We start from the raw sequence: 22,858 nt of genomic DNA on the forward strand, positions 1-22,858 counted from the left end.
CATTGGAAGTCAGACAAGCTCTCCTCTTACATATAAATACAAATATAGGTGCCAAACTTTAGACTCCAGTGATTTAAAACATAGCCACTGCACTGGAAAGCACAAGCAGCACATGCCAGGAACAGCAGCATCACTGTGCATACACCACATCCATGAGTCCCCCCACCTTCCCAATTTTAAGAGCCATACCCACCTAGAATAAAGCAGTTTGGCTGAGGTGAACACTGAAAGCATCAGCAGAGATTCCTTGCGGCCCAGAAAGAGCTGGATTTGCTCAAGTTTGTTGGTGGTAGTTTTTATCAGCTGCTCAGGATTGTGGTCTCCAGGTGCTGACATTTACTGCAGCTCCAGTGGGTTTGAGAAGACCCTTCTCAGCCTCTTATTTGGTGGCTGAACCCCTCGCTGTTTCCTCTCATAAGGCACTGCAGGCTCTGTTAAAAGCAATCCTACTTAAAGTGAGAAACCACTTTCCCCTCCTGGGAAAAAAAGGGCCAGAAAGTACAATCTCCAACTACAATGCATTTTTAATGTGTTTTGGTCTTGGACAACAGAGTGACAAATACTTTTTACAGTTTTATTGATAAGTTTTGCAAAAAGAAGAAACAAATAAAGAAGACACCATAACACATCACAGACATGGAGAAACTACACTAGTTAAACTATCTGTTCTGGATTTACAGCTGTTGACGTTAGATCATTCACTAATGTCTCTCATATCATGACCCAGCAAACTCCTAATTTCCCATAGAGTACTTAACACTGCAATTACCTGCTAGCTGTTTAATAGGACACATGATTTTAAATTAAACACTGACTTAATTGGTTTGCTGGACAGAGAGAGTTTTAATTGCAATTGCTCAGTTGGGTCTCACCCAGTTTAAGGCAGCTGGGAGAAACGGTCCATGACTTCCTGTCACCAAAGTTTCATATCCTTCTAGAAATTCATTGCAACAGTTTCTGCAGTGCTCCCTGTTAAGTCCAAGGAAACATGAGAAGAAGGCTGTAAAACCAAGGTGCCAGTACTCACTGATAAAACGAGCCTCCCGTGCTAACTCCAGGTTTACGTCCTGAGGCAATCCCCTCGCCTGGCAGTGCTATGCAGGGCCATCCAGTGGTTATTGTGTTTGCAGAAGCCATTTGCCAGACACTGAACACAGAGTGTGGCCCTGGACCGTGGGCAGCCAGTGCAGCTCATGAAGCATCCCTCTGGCCATCCCTAAGAAGGGAGAAGCTGACCTAACAAGATGAATCCTGTGGGCTGGAAACCCATGCAGGAGTCATGACGTTAGGAAAGGTCAGCAACAAACTCAGGCCAGTCTTACTCTCCCTCTGTTAAGAGGAGCTGCTGAGGAGCCATTGGCCTCCTCCAAGGTGACATTATAGTATAATAGGAGACACTTCGCAGATGCCTCCAGCTTGCTCCTGAGCAAACCTCCTGGTGAAAATCAGGCACAGCCCAAAAGGGCAGGTATGGCAATTGCCAACACATGGTGGCTTCAGCATTTTAATGTCTATCTAAGCCTTTCAAAGGTCAGCTGGGACTTGGCAAAGGGAGGAAAGGGAGCAAAGGAACTGAGGGCTCAGGCTAAAAGAAAATCCAGACCTGTACTTGCAGCTGATGACCATAATCCATTGGGCACAGCAGGATATAGCAGGGAGCCCTTGACAGAGCTGAACACAGCAGCTCTGAGCAACCTTCTGTGAAGCATCTGAATGCAGATGCTCTTCTGCCCTGGGAAAAAAATACATCTCACGAACCTAAACATGTTACCTCAAAGACAAAACTATTTATTATTAATGATACTATTAGTGCTCTTTTTCAACAGACTGAGGAGATTAAGTAACAGTATCTGAAAACTAACCAGATGTTCAGACCAAACTTCACCTAGTGAGAAGACAAAGAGATACACAAACTTTGCAGTGACTTAAAACAGTTTAATGTAATTCCAAGACAAAGTGTGATTACATTTCTACACATATACAATATGCATATGTGAGTTGACAAATTCTGATTAATAACTCGTTTCACCTCAGAGACCGAAAAAATGATCAAAAAGAAACCGTGAATAACAAGCTATAACATAGTTCACCACAACGGGACCTCCTTTCTCACCCTACAGTTAGTAGTATTACAATTAAAATAACTATATTCTTCTATAATGTATTTTCTGTTAAAATCATCTCATAAATTTACAATGCTATTATTAGTTTCCAAGACTAATATAAATTCACTCCATTTTTCTACAACGAAAATGATTATTAATTAGAAGCACACAACGTCATGATGAAAAACACAAGCATTTTTTTTTTTTAGTAGCAAGAACTTGATTGGTTAAGAATTAGTTTTCTTGTAAAACATTCTAAAGCCAAGTAAAATATCCATTCTTATAACATACCTATAATATGAGACTAAGGAATAGGTTACATATAGGTCTACAACACATCAGTTTGTTTTTGTTTTTTCTTTTAAAAGAAGAAAGACATATTACTAAAAGAAAAAAAAAAGAAAAAGAGGAAGGAAAGAAAAAAAAGAAAACAGAAAGGGACAATTCACATAGGTAAAAAGCAGTACACAAGAAAATACTGTTGCACACAATAATTTTCACGAAGATTAACATGGATTAACACTCTTATTACAGAAACCGTACAGTGAAGGAACACAACGGCTCAGGGCTTTTGGGGGGTTACTGGGCTGAGATGATACTGTAGAGAAAGAACCACTTGAGATCCAGAGCTGGGGCAGGGGCATCTTTTCCCTTGCGACTGCAATAGCGTTTCACAGCTCTACCCCCACCTTCCCTTAATAATTTTGGTGCAGTGTATATTAACTTCCACTTTCCATCCAGAGTATGCTGGGCTTGTGGGCAGTTGAAAGGTATAAAATGTTCCCTCCATTTCACCCCTCCTGTTTTTAAAGGATTTTACAACTCATTAAAAAAAATGTTTCACCCATTGGTTAATTATTAACTACCCGAAATCTAGACTTTTCACCTTCCGAGATGCCCCTCTTTCTTCTTTCTCACTCCCTCTCTTACTCTCTCTCTCACACACACTCCTTTATTAAAGCTATTAATGACACTTTCTCTCCTTTCAGAAATTGGATTTGGTATGAAATATACAGGCTACATTCTGGTTCTGCCCAAGTAGAATCTGGTACCCAAAACGCCTTGATTGCTTTGTTGGTGAAACATGGGATGTGGAGATCCTTTTTTACACCTGAAATGGTTGTGCCCTGGAATATCTGTGGAAGTTCTGTTTCAAGAATACAGAATAAAAAATACAGAGAAAATTAAAAAAATCAAACACATAAGGGATAACAGGATAACAGAAGTGTTGTATGTAACCATGTGAGGTGGAAGCGTTGCAGAAGCGCTTTCTTTCCTTGCTGAGGGCAGAGGTGCTGTATGTAACCAACCAGATCCTATGGGATGTGCGTTGCCAATGTTGGAAACCCCTTCTTGCCTACCAAGCTGTAAGCCAAGGTATTCAACAAGACTCTGTGGCTCCTTGAGTGTGCTGGTATTTGTGTGACTCCGCTCGGGAGAACAGGAGAGCCGGCAGGAGCCGGGGGCAGTGAAGCCTGTTGATTGAGTGGTGGTGCACAGGGAGGGAGGGTGGATGTTTTCCAGCTGGCCCGAGTGCTGCTGGCAGCCCTGCCTTGCCGTATGACACCTGATGGCTGCGGCAATGCGGACGGCGAGGCGGGGATGGCAACCCCCGGAATGGCGCTGAGGGAGGAGGAGGCGGGCGGCATCCCCGGCCCCACGGCTCTGATTGTACTGGGAGCAGCACCGGGAGCAGCTGCAAAGCATCGCCGATTGCTCCTTTCCACCACCTCTGCTGGGAGCTGACAAATACAGCCCCTTCAGGCATGGTGGAAACACGAAAGGAGTCCTCCCGTGAGCACCCCAGCTCCACAGCTGAAGCTCAGATGTACATATACATATTTTTAAATGCCAGTTCCTGTACTGTCGGGACCTCAAAGTACCATTTTGCCCAGCAGACATTTATACCATGTTCATTGATTACCCAAGTGAGAGAACACAACAGAAAAAACTAGACAGCTTAAGTGAGACCAGGGAGTGGGGAATGTGATATATCAAAACGCAAAGTACAGGGTAGCAGCAGTGGGGAACAGCATTAATGGGAACTGGCATGTGCTGAGAAAACAGAGTTGACAAGGAGATGGCCAGTGAACTTTGTGTTTTGTTTACCGGTTTAAAACATTTCTGTGGTGGTGAGCATCATTTGTAAGAAAGGGGTGAAACATGAAAGCCAAATTACAGCATTGCCTCTGAGTGGCTCACATAAACACACACACACACACACACACACACTCTTACAAAAAACCCCCCTCCCCCCCAAAATAAAACACGCATTCACTAACCCAGGAATTATTTGTTTGGCTAATGATTTATCACAGTACAATACAATCCTTCTAATGAATATCCTTCATTCTCCTGATGTGGGTATCTTCATCCAGATGAGGATCCTACACAGAACAGTGAATTTTGTATCATGCTCCCTGCTTCAACCCAGGGAGGCCTGATAATGCACGTTATTAAAACAAGCGAACAAACAAATAGCTTATCTGTTGAACTAAATCTTCAAAGTGGGTGGAGTGTTTTTTTTCAATCAGACTTTGGAATACATTGGATTACTTCGTCTCTGGACTGACTTTCCAACACTATGTTATATCTCAAAACAGAATATACATATTAAAAACACACTTGTACTTTTCCATTTTTAACGGGCGAAATTAAAAAGAGGCAGCTGTATTGAGTTTTTGAAGGTGTCACTTATAAACACAAGATTTCCCTTAAAAAGTACCAGTTTAAATGTAAACTATAAAACACTGTAATAACTATAAAACGTAGCCAGAAAACTGTTTAAGTAGCCACAGTCTATTATTCAGTTCATATTGGTTTAAAATGTGACTCATTAAATATCTTCTAGAAGGCCAAAGCATTTTACAGTAGCTATAAACATATATACTTACATGTGCATTTTAACATCACAATTGATTAAAATACATAAAAGAGTAATCTATTCCTTGGTTTAAATTTTTTTTCTTTTTAAAGATTCACTGTCTTCAGAATTCACTCAAGCAACAATGACCAGGGTGGGCATTTATCGCTATTCTGCCCCTATGGAGTTCAGAGTCTTTGAATCAAAGTTCAAGCTGGCTACATGATTTCAGAAAGGCTAAAACCAGGATGAATGCCCACATTTGAGGTAATTATTGCCATTAGGTCACAGTTTGCTTAATGTAAGTGTATTTAAATCCTTCTTTTAAAAAAGCAAAGGTATCCCAGAGTACTGGGGGATACCCATTGAAGCAATCAGAATCCAGAATCCTGATCAGTGGGTTTGCTTCCAAAGGAGCCAGCGGTCCCAGAGCACAAGGCAGTCCCAGGACAGTTGCCAACCAGCCTAGAGCTCAGGCAAGCAAGCCTGCAACAAGCCTTTTTTAATTTTCAAAGTTTTTTTAAAGAAAAAGAAAACGTAAGAAAAAATGCCATAAAATAGATGGGTAACTTTTCTGATCAGAATTCCAGAACAAAGCTTTTCTATCTGTCTTATTCCTTTCCAAACAGTTTGCTGAAAAATCAAAATACATCGGCTTAAATACTAACTCTATGCCAGCACTGCAAAAATTCCTTGGCTATGTTCTGAAAGTGGGATAAGCTTTGCTTTTGCTGAGCATTGTTGCCCCATTGCTTTCTGTTTCAAAGAGGAAACCTTGTTTGAAAGAAAGAAAGAAGAGGAAGAAGGAAATGAGGAAGGGAGGAAATGAAAAGGGAAATAAGGGAAGGGAGGAAGGGAGGGAGGGAAGGTGCAGGAAGGTGTGGGAAGGGAAGGGGGGAAGGGGGGAAGGGGGGTAGGGGGGAAGGAGGAAAGGGGGGAAGGAAGGAAGGAAGGAAGGAAGGAAGGAAGGAAGGAAGGAAGGAAGGAAGGAAGGAAGGAAGGAAGGAAGGAAGGAAGGAATTCGGAAGGAATTCGGAAGGAAGGAATTCGGAAGGAAGGAAGGAAGGAAGGAAGGAAGGAAGGAAGGAAGGAAGGAAGGAAGGAAGGAAGGAAAAATAATCCCTGGCTGTCAGAAGTACACAAAAGTATTTACAAGGTTTGTGTGAATCTGCACACAGTTCCCCTCACAGCGAAAGAGTTAAGAACAGAGATGTCACAATATTTATCAGTGCAGTAAAAAATATCATTTTTGGAAAAAAATATACCTTTAGTATTGCCTTTCTTAGATTAACTATGATAAGCAAAAGATTAAAAACAAAAACTTTATCTTCAAACACACATGAATAGTCTGTTATAGCAGCACTGCTAAAACTGGAAGGACAAAGCTAACCCGTAAATGAGAAACAGGAGTTTCAAACCACAAATGCTGAACGCAAAGCCTCCTAGTATGCTTCCTAAGACTTCTGAAGAACCAAGCCAATCTACCATTCAAATTTCACTCTCAACACACCCAAATGCTCTAAAACCATGTCTTCCCACTGAAAGCATTTGACACATGCAGAGCTCAGCTCAGTTTACCTCCAGACCAGTTCTTGCACCTCCACCTGCATCAGCAGCTCCTCACAGGTAACCACCATCTCTGGGGTCCCTCACAGCGATCACATTTGTCACAGGGGACAAGAACCCCTTGAGAGCAGAGCCCTCATGAGCAGGGCTCCTCTGCAAGCTGCCAGGCTTTTCTTCCAGGGGTCACCCCTGCCGTGGGTCTTGCTGTGTGCCTGGGGTGCCTGGTGAGCATGGTGGCATCACGGCGATATTCACACAGGTAGCGGTGAGGAGGATGGACCACAGGGATGGAGGCCAGCCTGGAAAGCCTCTTAGCCGGTGCAGTACTCCAGCAAGGAGTCTATGCACAGCCACTGACAACAGGACTGGCACCATCTCTTCGAGCACCTCACTCAACATCTGCAACCCAGGGTGAAACTGTCACTGTCATCAGAGGCAGCTTTGCTGGAGTACGGCAATGAGGGAACCTCAGCAGCAGAGAACCATCTTCTCCTCCCTGTGTCTGGAGGGAGAGAAATGATTTGTAGGCACAGAAGTGGGCCTCGAGAAGTAAGCTGGGGATTCCAGGTACTTTGAACACAGGTCCTTCTCACAGGAGCACCAGAAGGGTGATGTAGATGAGTGCCCAGGACCACAGATCAACTGCTTTGAAGCTTACACAGCAAATGGGACCACGGCAGGGAGAGCTATGTCAACAGGAAGAGGGAAAACATTCCCTTCCCACGTTTTTCCCCTCTGTATTGCCTACCCATGGCAGACCTTGCACACAGGTATCCAGGATTTGGCCCACAAGTAGCACTGCAGATTTCTAATGATTGCAAAGCCATGGAAGAACAAAAGTCCAACACCCTTGCCAAGCTAGCCTGACCATGGCATCACTGTTTGGGATATCAGGAAAAAGTTTTTCACCCTGAGGGTGGTTCAGCACTGGAACAGGCTTCCCAGGGAAGTGGTCACAGCACCAAGCCTAATAGAGTTCAAGAAGCATTTGGGCAATGCTCTCAGGCACATGGTGTCATTGTTGGGGTGCCCTGTGCAGGGCCAGGAGTTGGACTTGGTCTTGATAGGTCCCTTCCAACCCAGCATATTCTCTGATTTTACAAACCCACAGAGCAAACCCAGTGTTCCAAATCCAGAGGAAACACTACAGAAGCATGCAGAGCATCCAGAAGCTTATCCCCACTACACAGCTCACCATTTGCACACTGCAATGTCACCACTGAAACACTTAAATCAATGTGAACAATAACGAGAGAAGAAAAAAGTTCTTGACATCCCCTACAGTTTAGGATAGCAGCAATATTTAGTGTGAATTTCTCTGCTCATCAAGCTAGCTACTCAAAATGATGTCAGAAACTTGTGAGAGAGAGAGAGAGAAAAAGAAAGAAGTGAATGGAAAGACTGAGTTCCACGGTGTATCCTCATTGCCTGGTGCTCATGACTCGTGGCTTCATTTAATTTCTGGAGTAGATGGGAGTCTCTTTCTCTCTCGTTTTTTTTTTTCTTTTTTTAAAGTTTCTTTGGTTAAAGAAAAAGAACAGGTTTATTGCCCTTCAAATTTGCTAATGGAATTGCCTTCAAACCAAATTACAAGACACAATCCCTTGAATGTATAAAAAAAGGAAAAATGTCACAGTCGAAAGTGTCCCTTTCTTGGAATGTTTTACATATTACAGCAAAACTACTAGAGAAAGAGAGAGAATCAGAGACCTGCCCAAACCCAATTAGTTTGGTACAAGCAGGTAAAACCTGCCAAAGAAGATGCCATTGCATTTGCTCTCTCAAATGACTGGATTTGACCACTCTACAGTGAGATGTGCTTCCATTTGGGTTTTCCAGTCTGCTCATGTTAGTGGTTCTCTACCCTCCCTCCTGCATTCTGACCTCACAGCAGGCAACGGAACATCCACCTCTGAGGAGAGACAATGTCTGTGCTCCCTTCTGCTTCCTGCGCAAGCAGAATGCAAGAGGACATGATGGGGAAAAGGACCACTTTTTCACTCTGCCAGCCAAAAGCCTCCCATAAAACATCCAGTATCTAAACATTCTCCTACCGCCTCAAGTTTCCACGCCATTTACTCCACGCACAAAAGGAACACCAACTGAACCAAACCATGCCAATCCCATTTCCTCTCCAAAGGACTCTGCAAGCAAAACCAGCTGGCTGTTATTATGTGTGTGGTACTGACAGCATGCAAAGCTCTTACTTCCTCTGCTGAAATGACTGTTTCCCCTGTGACCAACCACACCTTCATCCATACAATTCCTTTATACAGGTGTGAGGGAGGAGGTGGTGCTCAGCTCCCTTATACCCACTGGAAAACACAGCTCTCACAGAGTATTGCACCATCAAAGCAATTTGATGGCTGTGCTGTGCATCTCTTGCAATCAGCATCCCATTATCATGATCGTCTGGCAGACCAGCAATTCCACAATAGACAGTGTGGAAGGTGGCTCCTCTGACATGCACTGCAACCCTTCTCTCTGCCAGCCTGTGCTGTTGTACCAGTTCCACTGCCAAATACCCCCCAAACGCAGATCTGAGCCTATGTGGGGGAGCAGGCCACATAGGTACACAGGGAAAATGCAATTAATACAAGTAAAACATTACTGTGATCGAGACAGCAACCTTCCATGCTTTGCTAATTTTAGGCCAGAGGAGCACATAAACAAGTATTTAACTTGAAATTCTTCAGCAAAGCACTCAAGTACATGATTAACTTCTAGTCTCTGCTGAAGTCCTATAATTTTTCACTGGAATTTAAATTCAGTCACCGCTTCCCTCTATTCTACAAGAGCAGGTGATACAAATGAAACCATAAATATCTAAACTGTAGCAACCAGAATAGCTTAACAAAATTCCACAAAAAATAATTATAAAAGAAGGGAAAATCTACATCAGGAACAAACAAAGAAAAAAAATCAAACCAAGCATCCTGGCCTGTGGACACCTAATTAGTCTTTAGTGAGAGTGGAAGAGCAGGTGAGGAGCACTGCCCTGTCTGCAGCCATGCTCTACCCAGATAATGCCATCTGTGTGTGTCAGTGTACTTTATCCAGTGATGGGACTGAGAGCCACCCTTGCGGCTCTGCCGCGGCTCCTTCAATAGCCCTGTTTCTGAAGAGCCATCTGTGTCCTCCTTTAGGAAATCCAAACCCTTAGCACGTAGTGTGGTTTTGTGTTCCTTGCAAGGGCTCAATGATCATGGCCTGGAGCACAAATAAGTCTTAATCTTATATAAACGTCCTTTCAAACTAAGCGATGGTGAGCTGGACCCTGGGGCACCAAGGTCCTTACCTGCCTTTGATCCAGCTCTCCTGACAGATCATTACATTAGCTGCTGTCAGGTGTTGGCCTCTGAAGGAATGTTTCTGGACTTATTCTGAAATGCAGATGTGACCCAGAGGATAACTCCTGTTCCTCAAGGCTGTAACCACTCTCACTGAGCAGTCCCACTCCCACAGATTAGTGGCAGAGTTTTCACCATTGGAATAATCTTGTTTCTCCTTCCTCCTGCAGTTCTCACAATCACAGTAAACCTTCCAATGCCACTGATGAATAGAAATAAAATTAACAACAATAACAACAATAAGAGAAAAAAAACCCCACAAAATTTAAGGAATGCGTGTGCAATTAAAACCCAGAGTAAAATATAATAATAATAATAAAATAATAATCATAATAACCATACAATAAAATAACATTATCTTTCCTTTTCATGACATAAGCAGCATGACGCTCTCGCTCCCAAACTGCTGAGAGAGGAGAGGAATGCAAGAGAGAGAGCAGGGCTTTATTTTCCTGCCTCAGATGAAAGGGGACATGTCTTTCCAAAGGAAGAGCAGGGGTAAGGTGCATAGGCCGCTGGGAGATTGCATCCTCATCTACAGTATATTGAGCTGGAATGAAGGACAGGCAGGAGAAGAAAACTGTGCAAGAGTAGCCCAGGAACCAGAGCTGGCAACCAGGAAGGTTATTTGGTGGTTTGCCAGAAGACAATAGTCTTGTTGAACAGCCTATGCATAGCAGGATCCCTTCGTCTTCCAGGCCAGCCAAGCACTTGCCGCAATACAATACATTTGTGCTTGTCTTTCTGTCAGCTTTTCCAACCTGAGAGAGCCTTCTTCCTCACTGCCACTCAGGGAACCCATCCCTTGCCACCCTGCCAACAAACCTGCTATTTTCCAGCATCTTGCAAAACACTGACTACTTCATGCTCTAGTTACAAGGAAATGTAGAGAGGAACTGAGCAGCCCCATAGAATTCAGCTTTCGTGGAAACATTCTACCAAACTCCTTTCTCTCCTTCCTCCTCAGGACATCCACAGGCATGATGGTACTGATGCACAAGTGCAAGTGCCATTACCAGGGAAACTCCCCTCTGAACCAAACCAACGATAGGAAAGGCTCTCTTTAGAAACTGTTGGAAAAAAAGACGACCATGTAGCATTCCTTGGTGTGGAGGACCAACGTGCTTTCCAGTTCCAGGGTCACTCTGCCACTGCAGGCAGTTTTTTGGGGTGTAGGTGAGAAGAGAGGAGGGGAGGCACACAGTGTCACAGCTATGTTAGAGTGGGTAAGGCTCTATGTATTACAATACTCTTTTCACTTAAGAAACCTGAGATTGACTCTCTCAACTGGATTTTCTCATGCTTGCTTTGGGACTCCAGCCCTTTCCTGACCCTTTCTCATCAACAGACACAGTGAGAGATGTTGGCAACAACTAGTGTTTCCCCTTTCAAAGACTAAATTTTTGTTCCCATTTCAGACACATGACCAGGACAACCTGATGATGAGGGCGGACAGTGTCCTCCCACTCCACCAAGAACATCAGCAAACAGCAGAATGAGAATTCAGTTTCCAGGGAGGAAACCTGCTATTTCAACAGGACAGAAACAGACCAGTCCATGAATGAGTCCCCAGACCCTCTGGGTCCTCACAGCTGACCTGGTTGCTTCCAGCCCATCCAGTGCTCGACAAAACACCCAGTTATATGCACTCCTGACCCCAACGAGCCTCCCCAACACCTCGCCAAGTCAGCTACGATTGACGACGTGGGAAAAAAACCCAACACCACCAGCAGGAGAAAATCGGCAGTAACAACCAAAAAAAAAAAAAAAAAAGAAGAAGAAAAAGAAAGAAAAAGAGCTGAGAGTAAATTCCAACTAGCCTCAGTCAGTTTCTAGGAGTACCAGTGGAAGTAAACCCTTAAACCGCATCTGTAGTTTGGTAAGGCACTACGAGGGAATGATGTAAAACTAAGACTGTGACAGTTGTAATGGCTGTGCTGAGGAACACACCACAGAGAGAAGGCAGCATCTGCACGCACACACACACACACCTGGACAATCACATTGTTACATGCCTATGTTATATCACTTTTCTTTGTGCAATCACATTGAGGAATAGTCTATTGGTATCGTTGAAGTTCAACACAAAAGAGTAAAAAGGGGTATGACCTGTATAGTGCTACATTCTACCGGGGCTGGGGGCAGGGGGTTTGGGGGCAGCTAAAATGTCTCCTCCTATACTAAAATGGCTAGGGATTGAAAACGAACACTTCCAAAAAAAAAAACCAAAAAAAAAAAAAGAAAAAAAAGAAAAAAAAAGAAACTGAAATCCAACATACATTATTAGAGATCTTGTTTAGGAATAGCATTTCTCAGGGATTTATCCAGTGTGTTCAAGAAGAGGGAGAAACACCCCACTGCTTCTGCTCTCAACCAGTGCTGCGCAGCCTGCTTTGCCCAGGTGTGTTTAAGTTTAGCAGTGTTAGGTCCAAATTTAGAGCACTGGGACAACATTTTGTCCTCCGCCCTCAGCCTCCCTTACCCACTTTCTTTTACCATTAAAAATCCCCCCAAACCTATGTATACTTTGGGATACAAAAACTGCTGTATAAACCCTTTGAAATGCTGGATAAATCCCTAGTCCATATACCTACAGGATTAAAAACCTAATGGATTTAATTTTAGGTGTTCTGGACAACAAATTTCTAAATGTAGCTCACTATTGGATGAAAATAACCTTTAAAAGTCTGTTGGTGAAGTTCTTCAAAAGACAGGACCCGCTGAAGGGTCCTTCTGCTTCTCTCTTTCTCTCTAGTTTGGTGCAGAATGGTTGGTTTTTTGTGGTTTATTTTTTTTTCTGTTCTTTTTTTCCATTTTCTTTTTTTTTTTTTTAAATAAAAATTGTAGAATTGGTTTTCCCCCTTCTTTCCTCTTTTTCTTTTCTTCCTTAAAGTCTCCTTCGTTCAAGTTTCACATGAGCCTCCCATTGCATTGTTAGTTTGTCATGTTCTTCAATACAAAAGCGGCTGCCTCACTCCCCCCGGGATGGGTGCGTCTCTCGCTCTTTATTCCAGTGTTTAGATGTAAGGATACTGGTTGACCTTGGTGGGGCTCAGTGGGTATCCAGTGTAGACTGTGGAGGCTGGAGAAGCACTGATATAGGTCTGATGGGCAAACTGAGCCTGGTACTGACTCGGGTGGATGGTGGGCGAGGGCAGGACGCGCGGGCCCATGCTGACGGGGACCTGGTGGACGATGCTGGCGGGGTAGGTGGTGTGCTGCACCGCGTGCCGGGCGGAGCCTTGCGAGGCCACCAGGTGCGCGACGGTGCCCGTGGAGCCCAGGGCGGCGGGGGCAGTGTATGTGTACAGGTGGGGCTGGGTGGGCAGGTGAGCAGCGGCAGCCGCGGCCAGGTGGGGATGAACTGTACCGTGGCTGGGGCTATTGTGTGGGAAAGAGTACGGGGCCTGAGCTATCGTTGGAGTGATGTAGGCTTGCTGTCTCCGGTGACTCCCTGTGCGGTCAGTCGAGATGTGCTGCTGGGCCTGGATAAAGACAGCAACAGTGATAGGCAGTTACAAGACAAGAGATGGCTCTTTACCGTCTCAGTAGCGCCTGGGAGCCTCCCTGCAACACCAGGATGGCCTCAGGAAAGTCTCCTGAGCTCCTCCCGACACCCTCAGCATCACCAGTCTTTCCCTGGAAATGAGTGACAGCAGTGGATCCCTCACAAGCCTAGGAAGACTCTGTAGTTTCATACTTTGACCAAAATGACCCCCAGCAGGTCAACAAGTCCCCCAGTTTGAGCTACAGCCTGCTGACACAGCTACCAAAAGACACAACCTTCCATGCCCAGCTTCCAAGAACATCTTCCACAAGGCCAGTTGCTCAGGCAAAACATGGTTTTTGTTAGTGAACTCTGATGACAAATTGTGGTGCACAGATAGCTCAGGGGAATGAAATTGCCTAACTATGCCTGGAACGGGCAATTTATTTTTGCTCAGTTTGAGTATTTGCAGTTAATAATTTCCTTGGTAAGTAAAAATAACCACGTTATTTTTTAAAGAGAAAACCCTCAGCTTGATTAGATCCTGCAGGTGCTGGTGACCTCATTGTCATCAGCTAAAATTACTTGAGCACAGGCAACTTCTAGCAGTAGGATGGGACCAATGTACTTTTTTTCCCATGGATTTCCTAAGTTGTTTTCTAGCATTGCACAAAAATGTAAGGAGTTTTCCCAGTCATTTGTAGTCAGAGTGTTAAGTTACCAGTAAAGTAGGAATTAGAAGACAAGAAGGAAAATGCTCCATGCTATTTCCTTCTATTCTTCCAAACCTTTTCATCCTCTTTGTAAGCACTCTCTGTGCTGCTACTGTGGTCTGAAATACAGTAGCCACACTCTTCCCCAACACTTGCAAAGAGCATCTTGCCCACTTCCTCCATTTTCACACACTTTTATTTCAAATTTGTTCACGTTTTTAAATTTCCTCTGTACCTTGAGGGAGAAGAGATATTCTTCTCCACCAAGTTATTTTTCTTTTTAAAAAATAAGTTCTGCTTATATCCAGTTCTGGATGCACACCAGCACTGTCCTCTGAGCTCTCCAGACTTTCTTCTCTTGAAACACTGAGCTGTACCCTTCCTACTCCTGTCAACTCACCTCAGGGAAGAGAGAGGCCCGAGGTGGAGGATGTGAAAAGGGCATGATTTCCTGCAGCTCCTGGGGAGCTCCCTGGAAGTTCTGATCACAGACTGTGAAACGTCCCAAGAACTGCATGCTGCCAAGAAATGGCATTTGTCCAGATCTCAGCCCAGCTTTATCAGAGGATGGATCAAACTCATTACATGAGGTCACGTATATGCATAGAGGCTCTACTTTGCCTCGTCCCACCTGACGGGGACTTCTCTCCCAGTCCCACTGCCAGGCTCATGTACCTTCTTCAGCTGAAGATATTCTCCCCATGGTTACTTACAGCACGGAGAATTCAGTCCTTCCTACATGCTCCTGCTCCACTCCTTTGTGGCTGAGCCACTGCACTTTCCCTCTCACATTATTCCCACTCACACTGTTAGACCATCAGACTCCAGAACACAGAGAAGGAGTACCCTCATCCCACTCAGGGGTGTGATCTGCACTACCTCTCTGCCTGAGCTGGAAGATCAGGGTCTGCAGTCAAGTAGAAAGAAGTTGATCAAACTCAACACAGGGTCCAACTATCACTAGACTGGAACAGGACAGCCCACGATGGAGGAGTGGTAGGTAATAGCTGGATGATGCACCACCAAAATCAGTTTCAGTTGACTTACCTGACTTAGATTAAGAGGCTGCTGCTGCTGGAAATGTGCTCCTGGTCGCTGCTGCCTATAGGCAACGGCTCCAGACGAGCTCCCTGAAGAGTGACCGCTGGTGGAGGTCACGGTGCTGGAGGACTTGGACTTGTAGGAGGATGAGTGGTGACTGGTGGTGACTGTGCCAGGAAAGGAAACACATTTGTAGCTTACATGACATTCTTTAATTGCTCACCCTACCTTTTCCTCACCGAGTCTCCTCCAGAGCGGCTTTTGGGAGGAGACATACAACAGAAGCAGGTTAAGAAAACTCTTTCTCTCAATTAACAGAATACTTCAGCAGGGCTTGATATACACGACCAGCCTGTCATCCTAGAGGCAGACAAACGGACCTGATTAACTGCACCCAAAGCAGGTCTGGAGCAAGCTTTATAGATCCTTCAGAACCATGAGACAATGTTCTGCCAGCAGAACTGTACAATGTAGGTACAAATCCCAAGGAGAGGAAGGAAAGTATGGTGCGCACAGCCTAAAAAAGCCCTGGCTTGCCTAACGTCAGGTGAGCGGGAAGGGAGGGAGAAGGAGCTGGTGGGGAGCTCACCCTTTGAGCCTTTGTGTTCACCAGCAGCACGTCCAAAGCAAGGACTGCCAAGTAGCTCAAAGGCAACTGCTTCGGGCCAGACTTCCACCATAAAGCCCTTTTCAACACATAGTACTATCTAGCATTGCAGAGGTTCTGGATGAGCAAACCTCGTCAGTCCACAATGAAGGTCCTGGGGAGATGTTCTTCCCAGAAATGTCAACAAGTTTGGATGAAAATTCACATGTGTTTTCAATCTCTTACCCATTTTAAAGTAAGCCTATAGAAAGGCAAGGCAGCAAAGGTTCACACTTGCATTTGGGTGCCTTTCATGTCAAATGTTGAGCTAAAGGCTGCATTCTGTTCCTGGGTTTGTACAGAACTAACTGGGACCGACACTTGCCCCATGACTCCTGAGTGAACCACGGCACATAATTAATGCAATATGGCTACCAAGAACAGATGTGTCACTGAGAGAAGTGCAGGAGCACAGCTTCTTTGGAAAACAAACCAATCAACCAAACAAAATGAAACTGAACAATGAGATTCTTCCAAGATAAATCATTTATTTCTTACTAATTTTCTTGACGGAAGAGGTGCAATTTACCTGGTGCCAGGCTATCGCACTCTACCAACACCTCACTGGCCTGGGTTTTCAGTGGTGGCACGATGATCGTTCGGGGGTTCCCACTGCAGTGAGTCTCTGGAACCCCTTTGGTGTCGTAGCTGTTCCCATTATTCTGCCCTGTGCGATGTTGCACGGCGTAAGGGCTGTTGTTGCTGGAGGAATCGGAGTAGGGGGAGTCATGCACGGTGACACAGCTGATGACATTCTTCCTTTGCTTGGACAAGGTGCTGCAACACAAGCAGGCAAGTGGAAAGAGTGAACGGACAATGATCAACCTGACGCCATCAGAAAGCTCTGCCCGCAGCAGACAAGGTCTGTAAGGACAAAGCACGGCCTTCAGTCCTCCGCCGGAGAGAGGCTCCTTAAGCCAAATCCCGGGCTTCAAAACTCCCTCGTTACTATTCCAGGAAAGCCTTCATGGAGGTCAAGGAGTGAGTAAGACATTGTGGATAGATCTTATATTCACACTGCTTAGAATAGCACTGAACCAGACTGCCAGATTTATTTTCAGACTGCTTTTTATGTATGTGTGCAGTAGAAGCCCAGCAGTTATACTATGCTTTGTTGCAAGTCTCACCACCCACATAAGAACGTGGCGGTTTCTCCCAGCCTTTCAGCAATGATTTAATAATAGATGCTATGACTTTTCATGCTTACATTCCATGAATCTACAAAACACACACAATTCTATTTACTAATATGGTACAATGGACATATTCTCAAGAAGCATTTGAAAATAAGGAACAAATTACAAAGAAATGAGCAAAGTATGCAATGCTTTTGATTTTCTTTCCTTTCTCTGAACAGGCTCTGGGTCTCCTGACTCTAGTGTAGATTATCAAGGTCCTGCTGCAACTAATCTATGACATCAAAAAAGTGATTAAAAAGGAACATCAACACTTCCAAGATTAGTGCTGGAAGTTCATTAGACTAGACTGCATGAGTACGATTGGGATTTGCTCTGCTATTGTGTCTAATTATTCCTCATGGTTTCTCCTTCCTGTTATGAGCTTGCTTAGGGAGAAAAAGAGAGAGTGAGAAAGAGGAGGGAGGAAGGGGGATGGTGAAGATTTGCTTAAATGGCTCACATCCTTGACAGTGTGCAGACCTTGACTACAGAAAATAGCTGTTATGTTTCACCGATTGCATTATGTTGTTATGGCAACTGAAGTTTTTAAAATGATGAAAAGAAATGGATAGCACATAAAAAGCTAAGTAATTAGGCTTAATGGTGGAAACAGCCCCAACAGGAACAGAAATGCCATGGAGAAAAAGGCATCTTAACTTCATGAGTGTGCAGAGAGATCTCTTTCCCATGGAGTGTCCTCTCTGTTCTCTCAGTCTGGCTAGTCCAGTCCAGTCCAGGGAACAGCTGATTAATCTGGTCTCAAGTCTGTGACAGAGCTGTTTTTCCCCTGGTCTCAGCATCTCTTCTTGCCCAAAGAAAGGTGGAGGAGACACTGATAACAGTTTCCTTCCAAGGACATTGTTTGCCTTATTTATTTTTCGCAGTTCTAAAGGAGCACTGGTGGGCTCCCTTCACCTTGCCCATCCCAAAGTCTCTCTGCCAGCATTCACAAACTGCAACTCACCATGCATCGGAGTTGAAAAATTATTTTCTTTTCCCTTTAAAGAACAGCTTGGGGTGCTGCATTCACAAACAAGTTCTCATCACACAGATTTTCCCTGGGCTATCATCACAGGATCCTGGTGTGCCCCGAGGAGGACAAAAGACCATGTTGTTCTACTCACAGTGAAAAACACAACTTGAGAGGCCCCTGCCATCCTAAAAGATTGTCAGTTGAAACAGGGCACATGATAGAGAAGGAGAGGGAGCTATTGCACAGCAGTTGGAAAGCAATCCTTCCAGGGGCAGGGATGGATGAAAAAGGAAAATGTACAACGGCAAACCCTCATATTCTGGCTTTTCACGAGGAGCTGGAGAGCACTGGCTTAGAAATGGAAAGAGCAGCAGAGTATCTTAGATGGACAATGACTATGTGTAAAGAAAGATGTTGCAGTTTGGATATGCTGCTACGAAAGAAGAGTATTAAGCCAATAAAAATGACTAATATTGCATCAATATTCCCCTCTCCATCAGTAGAAAGGCCTGTAATCACACATTTATGAGTATCCACGCTGCTTGCCCTTTGCAGCTACCCTTGGCTGCCAGTTGGGAAGAGAGATATATTCTTTATCTCTGACAGTTATTACATTTTATAAAGAAAAATCAAGTCACTAAAGAGTTTTCTGACAACTGATAAGGTCTAACTGTTCTTTTACAGTCCCTTCCTGATCTAAGTGGCTGAGCTGCTGAACTGGAAATACTTGCTCTCAGCTGACAATTGACATGAGAAGGCTGAGCTGTAGAACTGGACGGGTAATTTTCTGTGTAATCTGTGCTATTTATTGTTTTAGTTTGGGCATATTTTTCACCAGTTTGATTGAGGGCTTGTCAAAGCAGGTACCCTGGGAAGTCTTCTCCTTCAAAGTGTTAAAGCTCCTTGGCTACAATAAAAAATTCAAGTATAACTGTTTGGTTAAATAAATAAGTGACCCCAAACCCTTCCAGAGAAAGGGACCATATCAGGGTAGTAACTCATTTCATGGATAGGAATCTGAAAAGCACCAGAGCTATGGTCCTGCCAGGCCTTACGCAAGTGCTCAGCACTGCTAATACATGTCATCTCCCAAAGTCAACTGGACTATTCCCGTAACAGAGTTAAAGTCCATGGGTAAATATTTGCAGGATTAGGGCCCAAGCGATCAGCCTCTCGATTCAGCAGGCTGCATCATTTCAAGTACATGAGGAGTCCCACTGTAAGCAGCTGGATTTCTGTCTCTAGGAAAGGTAACAACTGTGGTTAATGTTACAGCAGGCAGAGAAGTCAGTTTGGTCTAATCACACGTGCCAAGAGCTCAGCACCTGCTGTATCAGAGCCTGCCCCAGAGATGAAGGGCGGGAATTTCAAAAACATCAAAGGCCCAACTCATGCTGAAAATCATACAGCTTAAAGACACACTTTAATCCAAAATGGAGGCGTTTGAAAATTCAGCCCAGCAGTTAGCATTCCCCCTACTCAGAGTCTTCTTGCTAGCCAGCAGCTTTCCTCTTTCCAGCTCCCTCTAAGGACTCACTCAGCTGCTCGTCCCACCTCTCAGTAACCCAGGAGTTATCTGCGTGAGGCCCAGGCTGATGGATCGCCTTCCCTGCTCACAAACTATCAGGACTGAGAGCTTTTACCTGTTGACACAGCACTTGCCTACTCAGCAAGCTTACTGTATTCCTATAACTCAGCCACAGCTTTTGGGGATGTTTGTGCTTACACAGAAAAATACTATTAAAAGCCTTGCCCCCTACCTATTAAGCTCTCTCCAAGCCTGGTAATTGCTTTCCCTCCTGCATGCACAGAAGCGGCAGCAAATGTGATTCAGTAGTTTGGGGAGTCGCTCTGTGTTCCTGGTCAGCTCGTGTGCCTGCCTGCATTATGTGGGGAGGTATATTTTAATTCTCCAGAGGAGGGACGGGGGAAGATTGGTGAAGTGGCAGTGAATCCATCTACACAGAATAAAAAACACTGAGCCAGGAAGGCTTTTTAACCCTTACTGCCAGGGTTTGTGTCCTCCTTTTCGGAACAGCAGATAAAATAAGCATTGCTTTGTACATTTATTATTAGTTTGTGAGTAGTATCCCCTTCCCACCTGGTCCTAAAGAGCTTATCCCCAAACTTGGACCCAAACCAATTCCTGTCTGTCCATTGTGCAGACACAGAGCATGACCATGCCTTTTAAGTAGAAGTGGGTTTTGGAGATGGCTCTCATCACATAACCTTCGTGAGTGCACAGCAGAGATGGATGTGGGTCCCTATTCCCTCCAGCAAGGAGAAGTCTGATAGAGGAAAGGGAAGGAAGGCAGTCTGTGCACAGGCACCCGGCAAGAAACTAAGGTGGTCATCTGAGATACTGTTAATGGCAAGGTGCTGAAAGGCAGATGTTGAGAACAAAAAGTGAGAGGAAATTCAGAAAAAGAAGATGCTGAACTAGGTGTTAAAACAATGCTGAATCCACCTCAATAGCCAAGGACAAGGAGACAACAACTCCTGTAACAATGCAACTTGAGATGATTTTCACTTGCTGAAGGCCCAGCCCAAAAGCTTGGTATGTGGCAGCGTTGCAGGAACAGATCTTTTTTTCCCTGAATACCTCGAGTTACAGCAGAATCACAGAAAAACCAAATGGTGTCTAGTGGGAGCAATTCTTCAGTGCGTGGTTCACTCCGAGAGCTACAAAACCTTTCAGTGCTGCTGACATTGTAGCAACAGTCTTTTAGCTCTCAAGGTCACCAGCTTGGCCTTCCGGCCTGGAGGATGAAGGCAGCCGTCGCACAACTGTGCCTTTGAACTGGTGTGCATATACACCAGGGCATGTTAGCTTTACCTCACATTGCAAAAACTCTGTTCCAGGTCTCTGAAAACTTAATAACATGTAAGCCTTTTAGGTTGCTGCTTCAGAATAATCCACCTATTCTAGGAAAGCATGGAGTCAGCCAACAAAAACTCACACCACAACTGCAATCACTCTCCTCATGTTGAAATCTTATGCCATGCATAGCTCAGTGTTGGGAACGTGCCCCCTCTCTTCAGCTCAGCCTCCATCCTGACCTGTTAATCTGCTCTCACCTTCTTTGTGAATTTGTGATGGTAAGAAATATTTATCAAGTACTACACTGAGGCCATTTTATTAGGCTATACAGCATGTGTCGTTGCTATTTAAGTCATATAAACTGAATTGCTTAACAAGTTGTAAAGGTCCTGCTGCTGAAGGTCTGCTGACAGAGCTACTGTCTATCTCTGTAATTTTAAGTATTAGCTGCATGTCGGTGTCTTCTGGAGATGGAAGGCAGCAATCTTTTTACCAAATGACTGTGGTTAGTCAGTGTATTGCTATGCAGAGTCAGTGCATTACTATGCACAGCAGAACACAGCCACGATAGGCTAGATGTCAAAAGAGAATTACAAATGGTGTTTTGCCCCTCACATGTGCACATCAGCAAGTTGACAAAAACACCTGGTTTGTGCCTGCCAGCAATTTCTGTGTGTAAGGCTTCTGAAGTGGGCTCCACCACCACTGCATGACATGAACAAGGTGAGTAACAACCCACACCAGCTTACGCTCTGTTATAGAGCCGAGACTCACACAGAGACTACACCACAGAGCTTCCCATCTTAAGAGGGAAAACCCCACAACGCTGCAAAGATTTTGTGCCAGTGAACATGGTCAATGAGGCAGTTCCTCAATGTGCCGACACAACAGCAGTGGTCAGTCTGCCTTGCCCAGAGAGACAGTGATAAATGTCAGGAAGCCATGGAAAACCAAGGTGGAGAGATGTTACCTATGACACCAGCACAGGTAGTGGGGAACTGAGGGGCTCTCCTGCCTCTTTGGAAGCATCCCCAAAGCCACCCAGCTGAAGGCCACCATTGTATTGTTTCAAGGAGAGTCATGTTTTCCTTGGCTGCTGCACTCATTGCTTGGAGAGGAAGTCATCTAGGCACATCACAACAGTCATGTCCACTGCCCTTCCTTCCATCCCTTCCTCCTGCCATGCTCTGCAATGCATGGATGCAGAAACGTCCCTAACTGGACCACCAGTGCAGCCCAGTGCATCCCTCCCCAGGACCTTGCATGCTCTCTCTCCCCACCACAATTCCAAGGTGCCTTTGTGCCTCTCTGCTCTATGTCTCAGCTCTTGCTTTATTTCTCTCCACTTCTAAGCTTTAGAAATATTTAATCAAGGGAGGATTTAAGTTTAAACCAGTGCAGCAGTTGAAGCTGCATGCTGGGGAGTACGTAACCCCTACCACGTGCTACTCACTGTGTGCTCCAACCACTGCGACTGCACTTGCACTATCAGTCAGCTGCTCTGTCCACTAGACTTCCTTGCAAGAGCAAGTAGAGAAGCTAAAAAGGAATAAATTTAAAAAAAGAAATATCAATCTACTTTCTGTCTTGCTCTCTTCACACTGCTTTACAAGTAACAGTTAGACCTAATACCTCCTATTCAGAGTAAGTCACGGGGTTATTACCTTACAGCACAGCACTGGAAGTCTCTCTGCCCGATGAAATCTCCCTGTAAAGGATGCTGAGAGTGTACAAGCTCATGAAACAAACAGGGTGACAAAATAGTTTCCTGTTCATATAATGCTCTTTATAAGCAATTTTCCCCCCTGCTGTTCTATAGGACAAAATATCACATGCAAAAGTTTGTGAGCAGCAGAATCCAGGTAAAAATGGTTCCATTTGGTAAAAAGGTTCCCTTTTTATTTTGACCATTTTAATTTTATTTTCCTATTATTTACTTATATTTTGAAGAAACAAAACCCTCCATTAAACCAGAAAAGAGAAGTCTTCTCCTTAGTTAGTTAATTCCCTGACACTTTCTTCCCTTAAACAAAGGTCAAAACCTTTTGCAGCTTTGAAGCTCTTCCAGATTTCACTGTGTCGAAGGTATTACTACAAAAACCTCAATGTAGCCAG

At 44.5% G+C, this 22,858-nt stretch overlaps 1 protein-coding gene across 5 annotated transcripts in view; it reads right to left on the minus strand.

The window, feature by feature from the left end:
• Positions 1–8,026: 8,026 nt before the first annotated feature.
• The window catches only part of HIPK2 (homeodomain interacting protein kinase 2), a 131,793-nt gene continuing 116,961 nt past the window's right edge, over positions 8,027–22,858 (minus strand). For all 5 annotated transcript variants that reach the window (XM_032105368.1, XM_032105366.1, XM_032105367.1 and 2 more), the window contains exons 13-15: positions 16,301–16,548; positions 15,132–15,292; positions 8,027–13,369 (exon numbers count right to left, since the gene is read on the minus strand). In XM_032105368.1, the coding sequence (XP_031961259.1) occupies positions 12,902–13,369; positions 15,132–15,292; positions 16,301–16,548 (877 nt within the window). In that variant the 3' untranslated portion in view covers positions 8,027–12,901. The remainder of the gene's footprint in view (positions 13,370–15,131; positions 15,293–16,300; positions 16,549–22,858) is intronic.

This window comes from Corvus moneduloides, chromosome 4 (assembly GCF_009650955.1).
Source record: "Corvus moneduloides isolate bCorMon1 chromosome 4, bCorMon1.pri, whole genome shotgun sequence".
Classification (NCBI taxonomy): Eukaryota; Metazoa; Chordata; class Aves; order Passeriformes; family Corvidae; genus Corvus; species Corvus moneduloides.